The 13,982-nt window shown below is 41.9% G+C and overlaps 1 protein-coding gene across 1 annotated transcript in view; it reads left to right on the forward strand.

Moving 5' to 3' along the window:
• Nucleotides 1–13,982, forward strand: part of FAF1 (Fas associated factor 1) — a 243,967-nt gene that overhangs the window by 33,887 nt on the left and 196,098 nt on the right. The window contains exons 4-5 of the mRNA XM_056844462.1: nt 3,181–3,389; nt 13,123–13,214. Coding sequence (XP_056700440.1) covers nt 3,181–3,389; nt 13,123–13,214 — 301 coding nt within the window. The remainder of the gene's footprint in view (nt 1–3,180; nt 3,390–13,122; nt 13,215–13,982) is intronic.

Consider the following 13,982-nt stretch of genomic DNA (forward strand, 5'->3'; position numbering starts at 1 on the left):
GCATTACACAGGTACTATTTTCATCCGCTGCAATCACATTTCTAAGTCTGTGCATCAAAAGCAAAACTGCTAATGCTGCATACTGATATTTCTGACAGTTTTATTTTAGTCCTTCCATGCAAAAAGAAAAGAATCTATATATAACATATGTACTTTTCCAGACCAAGTGCAGCCCTAATCTCTTATTCCTGGCTCCCTTTGTTTCCTGGAACTATAACATCTTCATAGGTAAATGTTACTTTTGTTTGTTATTTGGGCATCCCAAGGAGAGCTGGCAGAGCAGAACCACTTCGGCTCATGTGGTTGGCGGTGTATCCCTGAATTATGCTGGTTTCCCTTTCCTGCTGCAACTGCCTGTGTTACCTCCCAGACTATTTCAGAGAGTGTCCTGAAGCAGACATGGGGTTCAAGGGACAACAATGAGAAGGGCATAGTAGAAAATCTCTGTTCATTAAGCTGCTACATTGATCTTTGCATCCAAACCTGTGAATGCAAATTCAGATCAAGTCATCTTGCAAGCTTAGAAGTTCCACTTGGATTGTCTTAGCATACTTTTGTATGTCTGGTAACCTGCTGAAGGCGATAACTGTCTCCTCCAAAGAAATTCTGAAGTTTTATTGGCAGTTCTCCAAATCAGAATGTGTCCACCTGTATTAAATCATAAAGTGTTTAACCAGATACTATATTGAGTATGTTGTCGATAAATAAAGTACATTGAAGTGTTCGTAATGCTTCAAGACAACAAATGTCATTATGTTAAATATTTTATTTTGCTGTTCATTAGGGCATGTTAATGGCTCAAAAATACCTATCCAGCTTGGAGTGATATCATAGGGTATTATATCTTATATAATAACAATTATGTACAGGCTAGGCTCCAAAGGTCCCAATTACACACTGGGTTTTTCACCCCTCACATTATCCTTGTGCATTAAAACCATTTGTGACAGTTGGCAATAGTGTCCTATGACAACAAGGAAGCTATAGCCAGAAAGGGAAATTGGCAACCCTTTATGGTATGTGCTGAAGCCCCTTTGCCATGAGAGCATGGCTGTTTAGGTCTTGGCCTAATGGAATATGATTTGACAGGGCGCAAGCAGCAGCGTAGCTAGTTAAACCATGCTTCCTATATCCAGTACCGTACCCACTGAACCACACAAACTCTCCTGTTATAGCATAGACTGACCTCTTCTTAAAACAGCCAACTTAGTCCATTTTTAGCTTGGCTGCTCAAATTTCTGTGCACTGATCTAGCAGGAACAATCTGTTCCATATACAGACTGCCCTTTTGTGCGTCATGTGGAAAAAAAAGATGCAGTGGGAAGTAGGGGAAAGTCCTGTATGTCGTCAGGTTTCTTGTGGTGAGATCCTGCCCAGCATACACACTGCCAAATGGATGGATTGGTGTGGCACGTTCTCACAGTCATTTACTTAAGACTGGGAGACTAATTTCAGGCAGCCTTTTTTCATTTCCTTGTCAGCCGGGCTGACCATCTCTCTGACAGAAGAGGCCTTTGCCTGCAGCCCTCTCTACCATGCCAGGATCTCTGAATTGGGGCCAGTGTATTTTTGCATAAAATGTATACACCTAGAACAAAGCCCATCCATTGTTTGTTTGTTCTAGCTCTGAAACACTCTTGACCTCAGAGATGAGAAGTGCTCTTTGTTCTTTCAGATTAGTGAAAAGGAAAGAGGTCTCTGTGTAAGAAGAATCATGGTGCTTTCTTTGTCCCCCCCCCACACACACTGGGGGAGGCAGAATGATGAAAATTAACCATGGTAGGCAGTTGTGATGACAAACATGCTCATATTAAGTGACCTCACTTAACAATTAAATTTTTGTTAGTGTTCTATATTTTTATTTTGCATTGAAGCTTTAGGAAACATTATCCAGAAAGTCAGCATAAACTCCCCTTTTAAAAAATAGACTAGCAGCCCACTCCTAAAAGCCTTAGTGGCTGGGGATGGTGTGGCCGCGCCGCTGCCATGGAGCCTCCAATGAGGTTTCGTGGCGGCTGCGGGGGCAAAAAAGTTCTTTAAAAAAAACCTGAAAATGGGGGGAAGGGTCCCATAGCAAACAGCAATGCTGTGCCACCAGCAGTGCTGCGCCACCCCGCTGCGTTAGGAGGCATTCCCAGCCTGAAAGGGGTTAGGAAGCTGCCTAACAGCAGCTCTGCCCCCCAGAATGCCTCCCTCACTCCAGGGGGGCTGTTGTAAGTGCCCCTATGCTGGTGTCCGTGCCAGTTTGCACAGCGCAAGTGGCACAGACGCCGGCATAGGGGTCACACCGTCTCCTAAGACCATTCCCCCCCCTTGAGGAATGCAGTGTAAATTTAGCTGTCTAGATTATAAAGCAAGTTTTCTTGGTTTAGATATCATGTATTCCCTGCCATACATATTACTAAAAATGAAAAAGGTGATAAAAGTGAAAAGGTCTGACCATAAAGAAGACGATCGAAGGACACACCTGAGAAATTACAATGAGACATTGGGAAGAAGGCAATTTCTAATATATGATAGTCGTAAGCCATACACGACTGTACAGAATTGTGCTTAGCTGAAGCCAGTGTTGCCCCCAGAGATCCATTGGATCAGACCAAAGCTTTGTCTGGTCCAGCGTCCTGTTTCCCACAGTAGCAAACCAGATGCTTACAGGCAGGGCATAAAGGCAATAGCCCTTCTCCACCTTTGCAGCCTCCTGCCCCCAGCAAGTGGTGTTCAAAAGCATACAGCTTCTGAACATGGAGGTTCCATTTAGCTATCATAGCCTTTGTTAATATGTGGTCATCTAAGCTGGTGGTTTTCATGGCATTTTGTGAATGATGAGCAAATTATGTGAAGAATAACATTGTTCAATCTGTCCTGAATCTGCTGCTCATCAATTTAATCAGAAGTAATTTCATTAGGCGCCCTGACCTGGAGGGCCCAGGCTAGCCCAATCTTGTTAGATCTTGGAAGTTAAGCAGGGTTGGTGGTGGTCACTACTTGGATGGGAGACCACAGCACTTTCCACCACCAATTTCAGTAGGAGAAGCTCAACTATTATCTGTGGCTTATCTTCTGCAGCATTCCTGGAATTAATCTGCTAGTAATGTTTGTATAACCAAAATGACACATGGTTGCTAAAGAGGCTGGCTTCCTGTCCTTCTTTATTTGAAATTCAATGTATATGTTTTTCAGTGAATTCAGTGGAGAGACTTTACAAGGGCCAGCCTACGGTCCCACTAGTCATCCTTCCTCATCATCTTCAACACCTTCCTCATCGTCTGCATTTCGCCATGTAGTGCCATCCAGACAAATAGTGGAGAGACAGCCACGAATGCTTGATTTCAGAGTAGAGTACAGAGACCGAAATGTGGACGTGGTACTTGAAGACAGTTCTACAGTTGGTAAGATTGATTGTAGAAAGATAATTACATAAATGTGTGTGTGGGGGGGGCAGGGCTTGTGCCAGTGGCAGAGCACGTTTTGCATAAAGAAGGTCCCAGGTTCAATCCCTAATATCTCCAGTTAGAAGGATCAGGTAGTAGTTGATGAAGACCTTTACCAATATACTGGAGAGCTGCTGCCACTCAGAGTGGTCAGTACTGACCCTGATAGATCAGTAGTCTGACTCTGTATAATGCAGCCTTGTATTTATAGGGCCACATATTTTAAAACGGCCCACGTGATGGAGCCAGTAAAATCCCAATGGTTGTCTCCCTCCCTAGGTCGTCAGTCTGGTTCCCTGGTAATAAAAAAACGTTAAGTTTTAAATAGACAAAACATCAACAGTTATTTGGAACTGCCCACCTGCAAATAAAATACGTATGTATATAATTCTCTTCCTCAGTAAAAGACTGTTAGTAAGATGAGGCTTTAAGTAAGGTGAAAGTAGGATTAAGTAAGATGTTAGTAAGATGAGACTTTAACTACCCTCATATTGACTGGATAAATGCATGCTCCAGTCAAGCCAAAGAGATAACATTTCTAGACATCCTCAATGACTGTGCCCTCGAACAGTTGGTCATGGACCCAACCAGAGGGGAGGCGATCCTGGACTTAATACTCTGTGGTGCTGCCAGCGACTTAGTGCGGGATGTGGATGTAGCTAAGTCAGTTGGCAGTAGTGACCACTATGGCATCAAATTTAATTTATATGTATGTGGGAAAGTGCCTGTCACACAGTTACGTTTGACTTTAAAAGAGGGAACTTTTCTAAAATGAGAAACCTGGTAAAAAGGAAGTTTAAAAGAACAGTTAGGAGGGTTAAATCTCTGTAAAAGGCTTGGGGGTTACTCAAGTACACAATACTAGAGTCTCAGCTAGATTGTATACCCCAGGTCAGGAAAGGTGGTATTAAGTCCAAGAGGTCACCGCCATGGCTAACGGGTAAGGTGAAGGAAGCTATTAGAGAACAAAACTCTTCCTTCAGAAACTGGAAGGCTTGCCCAAATGAGGCAAAACAAAAGCAAACACAAACTTGCACAAAGAAAATACAAGCCAACAATTAGGGATGCAAAAAAAGATTTTAAGGGGCATATCGCTAAAAACATCAAGACCAACAATAAGAAATTCTGTAAGTACATTAGAAGCAGGAAACCAGCTAGGGAAGCAGTTGGATATCAATGGGAGTAAAGGAAAATAAGGGAGGATAAAGTTATCGCCGAGAAACTAAATGAATTCTTCTCATCTGTCTTCACTGTTGAAGATATAGGGCAGATTCCTTCTCCTGAACAGAGTTTTTTTGGAGGGGAGAATGAGGAACTGGGGCAAATAGTGGTAACAAGGCAGGAAGTCCTACAATGTCTAGACAAACTGCAAACTAACAAGTCACAGGGACCAGTCAGTATTCATGCTAGAGTTCTTCCAGAACTCAAATGGGAAATTGCTGAACTTCTAACAATGATATGTAACATGTCCCTTCGATCATCCTCTGTACCGGAGGACTGGAGAATGGCCAATGTAACAACTATTTGTAAAAAACAGTTCCGGGGGGATCCAGGAAAATACAGGCCAGTTAGCTTAACGTCAGTTCCAGGTACATTGATGGAAAGTATTATTAAAGATAGAATTGTCAAGCATATAGAAGGGCAAGCCCTGCTGAGCAAAATCCAACATGGCTTCTGTAAAGGTAGGTTCTGTCTCAATAACCTTTTAGAGTTGTTTGAAAGTGTCAGTAAGCATGTGGACAGGAATGAGTCTGTGGACATTATCAAAAGCCTTTTGGAAATCCAAATACACAAAGTCCCCCACCAAAGACTGCTAAGCAAACTTCATAGTAGTGGGATAAGAGGGCAAGTCCTCTTATGGATTGAGAGCTGGCTGAAAAATAGGAAGCAGAGAGTAGGAATCAATGGTCAGTTCTCCCAATGGAGGGATGTAGGGATGTGAGCAGTGGGGTCCCCCAGGGATCTGTGTTGAAACCAGTGCTTTTCAACCTGTTCATCAGTGACCTGGAGTTGAGGGTGACCAGTGAGGTGGCCAAGTTTGCAGATGACACCAAATTACTTAGGGTGGTTAAAACAAAATCGGACTGTGAAGAGCTCAAAAATGATCTCTTCAAACTGGAGGAATGGGCATTAAAATGGCAAGTGAGATTCAATGTGAGCAAGTGTAAAGTGATGATTATTGGAGCAAAAAATCCCAAGTTCACATATGCACGGATGGGATCTGTGCTGGCAGCGACAGACCGAGAAAGGGATCTTGGGGTGGTAGTGGATAGCTCGATGAAGACTTCAACCCACAGTGTGGCTGCTGTGAAAAAGGCAAATTCCAAGCTAGCCATAATTTGACAAAGAATAGAGAATAAAACTGCTTCTATCATACTGCCCTTGTACAAATTTATGGTGAGACTACAATTGGAATACTGCATACAGTTCTGGTCACCACACCTAAAAAAGGATATTGCAGAGCATGAGAAAGTGCAGAAGAAAAGAACAACCAAAATGATCAGGGGACTAGAGCAACTGCCCTATGAGGAGTGGTTAAAACCCTTAGGGCAGTTTAGCTTGGAAAGAAGGCAGTTAAGAGATAGAGGTCTAGAAAATTATGCATAGTATGGAGAGAGTGGACATGGAGAAGCTTTTCTCCCTCTCTCATAATATTGGAACGCGGGGTCATCTGCTGAAGCTGGAGGGTGAGAGATTCAGAACAGATAAAAGGAAGTATTTCTTCACACAACGCATAGTTAAATTGTCGAACTCCCTGTCCTAGGATGTGGTGATGGCTGCCAACTTGGAAGGCTTTAAGAGGGGAGTGGACATGTTCATGGAGGAGAGGGGTATTAATGGCTACTAGTAAAACTGGATACTAGTCATGAGGCATACCTGTTGTCTCCAGGATCAGAGCAGCATGCCTATTATGTTAGGTGCTTTGGAACACAGGCAGGATAATGCTGCTGAGGTTGTCTTGTTTGTGGGCTTTCTAGAAGCACCTGGTTGTCCCCTGTGTGAACAGACTGCTGGACTTGATGGACCTTGGTCTGATCCAGCATGGCTTGTCTTATGTTCTTAATAGTTATTGTCCCTACTTAAATTAAATAGGCTGATTTTCCTACTTGTTCGCCTCAGCTAGTACTGTACATTCCCTGCTTACTAATGGATGAAGATTGGTCTTGTAGCTATCTCATGGTGCTTGTAGATGGTTGACTCGTATTTCTTAGTTCTCCCTGTGGCAGGGCTGGTGCTGTAGCTGGGGGGGGCAAGGAGGGCAGCCGCCGCCCCTGTGGCATGCATAGAGGGCAGCAGAACTGCCTCCCCTACAGAAGGAGCAGGCCAGGTAGGAGAGGCAACTGCCACCCTCTCTGCATGCCACAGTTTCGGCGGCTGCCCTCCTCACCCCGCCACCCAGTTATGGCCTTGCCCTGGGGTACTGAGGTACACAGTCTTCCCTGTGCTGAGGCATTCTACCCATGTCTTCATAGGTGCTGCTACTGCTCATCTAGGTCCTTCTTAGGCTGTCTGATCTCCTTTCCTGCCTCTTCCTGGATTGGGAATCTTTCTTAGAGCGGCAGACTCTAATCTGGAGAACCGGGTTTGATTCCCCATTCCTACACATGAAGCCTGCTGAGTGACCTCAGGCTAGTCAAAGTTCTCTCAGAACTCTCTCAGCCCCACCTACCTCACAAGGCGCTTGTTGTGGGGAGGGGAAGGCGATTGTAAGCCACTTTGAGACTCCTTATGGTAGAGAAAAGCGGGGTATAAAACTCTTCTTCTCCTTGCCTAGCCTCTCATTCCTCTAGCTCTTGGCAGGCCTTGGTTGGTGGTTCTCTGCATTTCAACTTTCTGTGTATTTTTTGCCTTCCAATCACTGGCCAGCTCCTTTTCAGTTACCCATCAGCTTCTTTTCTCCCTATATACCTGCTGAAGAAGGTCCTAGTGAATCAACTGCCTACACTTGTCACATCTTATTCCCATGAGTTCTGAAGTTCACAATCCCCCTCAAGGTGTCCCTCCTGACTGAAACCCTATTCTGAACTTGGAAGCCCTTCTCAGTGATCTTTTAACCTCCCCTTAGCAACAGTCACAAGGTTCACCAACGGACTAGTCTGTAAAAATACATGGTCATCACTTTATCACCAACATGTTTTCCCCATACAACACAGCATATGTACACGAGAAAAATAACAGTAACATCTTATGCTGAAATTATGCTTCAAACTATTTTTGTCTTGTTTCTTCATAGGCTAGAAGCATACATAAGTATGACTGGCAAAGTCTGTTGTGCTATGACGGTTTGTGGAACACAAGGGGCAGCTTTATGTAGTTGAGTGTATTTATGTATAGAGCAAATGCAGCAAAACTTCAGTTGCTTTAGATGGCTTACAAATATATTTCCTTTAAAAATACGCATCCAATTGAAAGTTGATAGGAAAAACTGGATGCCAGTTGCAAAATCAGTTTGTCTCCCCATCAGCTAAAGTGAAACAGTGATTTCTTAAAATGTTTTAATATGTAATAGCTTATCAGAGGGTGACACCTAGTGGTACACATAATTTATTTGCAAAGCATGTATTTATTGATCACCCCCCCCACACACACACACTTGCTTTTCCACTATGTGATGCCTCAATTAGTTGCTTGCAGTTTGGGAGCATACTAGTAATATATTTGTTTTCTCTTTATGCTCATTGTAGCTCTACATCAGACTTGTGCAGTTGTGTTTGACAAAATAATACACAATCTATGTCATCAGCATTTGAACCAGCTACGATGACAACATTCCGTTCTTTAGATGTCTAGCTATACCGGGAAAATCTTAGAACAGTTTTCATATCATAAACAAAGAATGTAGTGTTCTGACAGCCATTTTTAATCCAGATAATTTAAAAGAATAGATTTTGTTAGTCAAAGGTAATCTGGATTTAAGAAGACAAATGAATCAACAGGCCAAATCACAGTAGTCTTTTTTTATATTTGGATGCAGATATTTGCTGATTTCAAATGCCCTGGAGAAACTGTAACGAAGGTCTTAGACCCTTACATTTGTTCAGAGTTATAAGTAACCTTGATTGCTTGCATCATTAAATTCATTGGTACTTCCTGAATTTTCATTAGCCCAGTTCAGGTGATAATTTCCCTTACCTTCTCTTTAAACATGATGAGGAAGAGTGACATCATGTTTTTCTCTCCCATCCTTCATGGGTATACTATTTGAATACAGTACACAAATATGAACTCCAACAATCCAGGGTCCAGTTTGTGTATTCTGTTCCCAGATCTTTGGAGGGAGAAACTTCCACATAATTTGATACTGGATTTTGTGAATATACAGCCTATTCAAACATTATTCCCATAGTCAGATGCCCAGTTGTGTTAGAGATGGGGCCCAGAAGAAAAATGGGATACTTCCTGGGATGTCCCAGAGAAAAGCAGGCATAAAACTATTTTAAATAAATGTATTGGATGAAGGGGACTAGAATACATCAACTTGCTCCTCTGCTGGCGGCATGCAGACAACATGGTAAACCATGACTTCTATATGGTATGGTTTAGTTTACCAGAAGTAAGTAACAAACTGTGGTTTGCCACCTCTTCACCTCTCAGCAGGTAGGACATCTTGCCTGTTTTGCCTGTGTTCAGGTTGCTGCAAGAGGTGCTGCTTATTAGCAAAGTAGTATGTGAATTTATATGGCATGATTAATGCAAACTGTGGTCGAAAAGCAGCCAAACAGTTCTTTTTGGACTGTCTGCATTAAGGTGTCATAACTAACAGTGAGTTATAATGTTTCACTGAGGTGAAGGTAAAGGGGACACTGTCTTAAAAGGCCATTGTTTTGTTACTGTATATTGCCCATAGTATTCAGGACTGTATTGTAATTCTACATATTTAAACAATGGCTTAGACCCCCCTGAAATTTCTACAGATGGAAGGATGTCCATCTGCAGAAAAATGACTTCCCATATCCTTCCTCTCTCTGCAGGAAAAAATGCTCCCTGAAATTTATTTACAAAATTTGTATCCTGCCTTTCTGCCCTCACAAGGACCACAAAGGCAGCTAACAAGTTAAAACATACTCGATAAAACTGCATTTGAAAACCATTAACTCAATAATTCAAACCAGAAATGCTGCTTCTGAGGGATGGGGGACCCCCGGGAATAGCTTGGAGGAAAGACAGTGCTGCAGGAGGGGGGAATTGGTGAAAATAGCTCCCCCCTTGCATGTATGGAAGTTTTAGGCAGGATCCCACCCATTCTTATTAATTTTAGGTTGTGCTTACAGAGCTGGTACAATAGCTGATTCTCAGAAGAAGAAGAAGAGTTGGTGTTTATACGCTGATTTCCTCTACCTTTTTAACCATCTCCTTCCCTTCCTCTCCCCACATTAGACACCTTGTGAGGTAGGTGAGTCTGAGAGAGCTCCAAGAGAACTGTGACTAGCTCAAGTTCACCCAGCTGGATTCATGTGGAGGAGTGGGGAATCAAACCTGGTTCTCCAGATTAGAGTCCACCACTCCTAACCAGTACACATTTGCTCACATATTAAATTTAATTCTGCCTGGAGATTCCTGGCTATGTGGTTTCTTTCTCTCCCCCCCCCCCCCAAACATAGGGTTATGTGATATGTGTCAGTAGAAATAAAAGGGAGAAACTCCTTACACAGAGACCTTTTGAATAGACCATTTGGAACTCAAGAAAGTCTTCAGGATTTTGGAAGAAAACACCTACTTCAGGTACACCCGTAATGAGCTATTAAAGGGTGAAAAATGAAAATGTTTAAGTGAATTCACAGCAATTATTATTATTAAAATATTTCCGTTATTGCATTTTAACATCAATGGCATTCTGGGCCCCTCCCATCCATGCCTCAATCATACTATTCATGTAATATATGAAAGCAAACCTGGGTTTGCAGCCAATAATACCTTCAAGAATACATTCGTGGACTCTAAATCTGGTGAACTGGGTTGGTTTCCCCACTCCTACACATGAAGCCAGCTGAATGACCTTGGACTAGTCATAGTTCTCTTTGAGCTCTCTCAGCCTCACCTACCTCACAAGGTGTCTGATGTGGGGAGAGGAAGGGAAGGAGATTATAAGCCGGTTTGATTCTCCTTAAAAGGTAGAGTAAATAGCCATATAAAAACCAACTTCTTATTTTCCAGTGTGTTCAGATCACATTGAATTCTATCTCTTCCAGAGTGTTCACTATTCCTCCCAATTTGGTGTCATCTGCAAATTTAATGAGTAGTCTTTCTACCCCATCATCCAGATAAGTTATAAAAATACTGAAAAGCACCGGGCTCAGAACTGAGCTTTGTGGCACCCCACTGGACACCTCCCTCCAATAAGATGAAATGCCATTGACAACTACTCTTTGGATGCGGTTCTCCAACCAGTTCCCTATCCACCGAACTATCCTAGAGTCTAGTCTGCAGTGCACCATCTTACCTATCAAAACATAATTGGGGACTCTGTTAAAATCTTTACTGAAATTGAGGTAAATAATGTTGATGGTGTTCCCATGATCCATTAAGTTCGTCACTCGATCAAAAAAGGAAACAAGGTTGGTACGGCAGGACCCGTTAGGGACAAATCCATGCTGGCTTCCCCAGATGTTCGCAGATTTACCCCTTTAAAACTTTCTCCAATATCTTCCCTGGGAAGGAGGTCAGACTGACTGGCCTGTCGTTTCCAAGGTCATCCCTCCTCCCCTTTTTGAAGATTGGGATAATTGACCTCCTCCAGTTTCTTTCAAGCTTTGCTTGTAACATTGTCAGTTGCTGTTGTAGCAAATGTCCACGAGATGGAGCTATGTGACACCTCCAATGAATAAAGACATAGTTTTAATTTTCATCAGGATCTTGCAGTGTATCTACCTAATGCCACAAGAATAATGAATATTCAGATTTAGTCATGATACTTCTGCTGTTTGGGCAAAACTTGGTCTTATGTATAGAACTGCACAATGAATGGCTTGCTTATGAAACAAAACAACCCGGTCTGGGAATGCTTGGATTTAGAGGAATGACTTTGGACCATAAAAAAAAGTTTAAAAAAGAATTTTAAGACAAGGATTTTTTATGCCTTAAGCAGTGGACATTGTAGCACTGCTTAGCTTGATCATGGAGATTAAGAAGTCTTCCAGGTTGAGAAAATGTTCAGCCCTGTTAACAGCAATAGCAAGAATGAATGAGAAATGAACCAGAGCTTGGTAAAGGAACTTGGTAGGGCCAGAGCTTGGTAAAGGAACTTGGGGCTTGCAGAGGAGAGGTGCCCTCTTCAGTTCTGCCATCTCGGGCTCAGAAATTTTATTTATTTGCTTTATGAAAACTTGTAGGCTTCTTTTCACCAGGTTTCAAAGTGGGTAATGGCCACAAAGATAAAATAGCAGTAATTTTAAAAGAGTGCTCTATAACATAAAACAGTGGCAAAAAACATGGACAAAGGAAGCCAATAAACTTAAATGGGGGGAAAGTTTTCAACCCCTTCTGGAAGCTAAAAATGTAGCTTGCCGTGTGCCGCCCCTACGCCAGTGTAAGGGCTCTTGTGCCGGTGTCCAGGCCCTCTTAATTGGCACAAGTGGTACTTGATGCTGGCGAAGGGATCACACTGCCTCCTCAGCAGCTCCACCCCCCCTTTTAGGATTGCCCAGTAATACTCTAACCACTATGCCATGCTGGAAACCAACTGATGTTTCCAAGTCCTCTTCAAAAGGAGTCCTGGAAAAGAGCATTTTCTGGTGCAACAGTTCTCAAATGGCAGACAGCACAGGTCTAAACAGTCTGGTCTAAGGTACCTCCTTGCTATCCTAATAAGATTGTAGCTGACTGTAGAATTGCTATGAATTTTTCTGAGGCATATTTAACCACCTTTTTAAAATTCATACCAGAATTGTCCCTAATAGCTGCTGGTCAGAGCAGAAATATTGGTCAGGAAACAAAAACACATTCCTAGGTCATTTAGATTATATATACAGACAGACAGACAGACAGACAGACAGATATAGCATGGCAAAATAGAGGGTTTTGTTTCTGTTCTGAGATATAAAGAAACTTTATATATATAGATAGATATAGATATAGAGATAGATAGATAGATAGATAGATATAGATATATATAAAGTTTCATTTATATCTCAGAACAGAAACAAAACCCTTTATTTTGCCATGCACTGTTTGAGTTCATTGGCTTGCATCTAAAGCCTTTCCTTGTTACCCTTCCTACTGCAGCCCAGTTTGTCCTTCAGAAGGTTGTTTCTGATGGGGTACTGTCAGGAATGGAGTGGGATGTGATACAGGGTCTGCTGCAGGAAGGTAGAAGCACACAAAAACAGCCTTGGAAACAAGCCACTGAATTGACTTTACCAGAGTTTGAAAAAACAAATCATTCATTTCTAAAGACAGCCATGATTATGCCATAACTTGATATTTTACAACATTTTCTTCCACTGGGTGAAATTTATTTTTAACCTGTTTCAAGTTTTGTGTCTTGACTAAAGTATTTAGAAGTATTAATGTTGAGGAAATGTCTAACATACAGCACGATTACTAATTGTCTGGTCCTCAAATGCCTAATGTTTTGTTTTCTGTTGAGATAATTATGGCCAGTAGCTTGTAAATAAGAGTGCAGGAAAATATTAACAATGATAATATGTTTATAATATGTTTACAAGAACCAATAATATGTTTCTGTTTGCAGGAGAAATCAAACACATTTTAGAAAATGAACTTCAAATTCCTGCGTCAAAAATGCTGCTAAAGGGCTGGAAAAGTGGAGAAGTAGACGACAGTGTAAGTTCCGATTTTTGTTGCAGAATCTTGTATACCATGTTCTGGTGATATGTAGGCAGCATTTGGAACCTGGATGTGATGGTGCATCTGTTTTTACAATTGGCATGCAATCAGTACCCATAAAACATGGTTGTGGGTACATAACGTAGTTTGGACAAATGTGCAATCCAATAGATTTTATTATTAATTCTGTATAAGAGCTCTTAATGCAGCTTGATATTCTTAAAAAAGACTCACTGGAAAGAGGCCATTCTGGCAGCTGTTTCCTGTTGTATTCTTTGAAGGTCTCTGTTCAGTTTCAACTCCCCAGAGTCATTAGCAAAGTTTTGGGTCCTATTATAAATTCAGCCTATAATCTACAGAATAGGGTGGTGGTGGTGCTGCTCATACTAAATGCTACCCCCTGTTGGCACCCTTTCCCCTTAGTCTAAATGGTTCTGGTGTGTTGAACTGGATGTTCTGAGTGTCCTTCAAAACTGCACCTTCTTCTAGCTTATGGATGTCCTGTGTCTCCTAAATTCCTAGGATTCCAAGCCTGTTTGTAGATGGCAAGCATGAGGTCAGGCGCTGGTCTTCCCAGTTTAGAGCGACATTTTGTATTTCATTTTTCTGTGCTTCGAAGTTGAGGAAATGGTGTAATTGATTGGGGCAATAGAATAAATTTGTCAGTATATGTTGTTACTAAGTATATTACTATTTAATTGTAATAAATCATAACTAGTTTGATAACAGAATGCATAATGGAGACATTTGGTAACTTCCAAGTAT

The sequence above is a fragment of the Euleptes europaea genome, chromosome 2, assembly GCF_029931775.1.
Source record: "Euleptes europaea isolate rEulEur1 chromosome 2, rEulEur1.hap1, whole genome shotgun sequence".
In the NCBI taxonomy this organism is placed as follows: Eukaryota; Metazoa; Chordata; class Lepidosauria; order Squamata; family Sphaerodactylidae; genus Euleptes; species Euleptes europaea.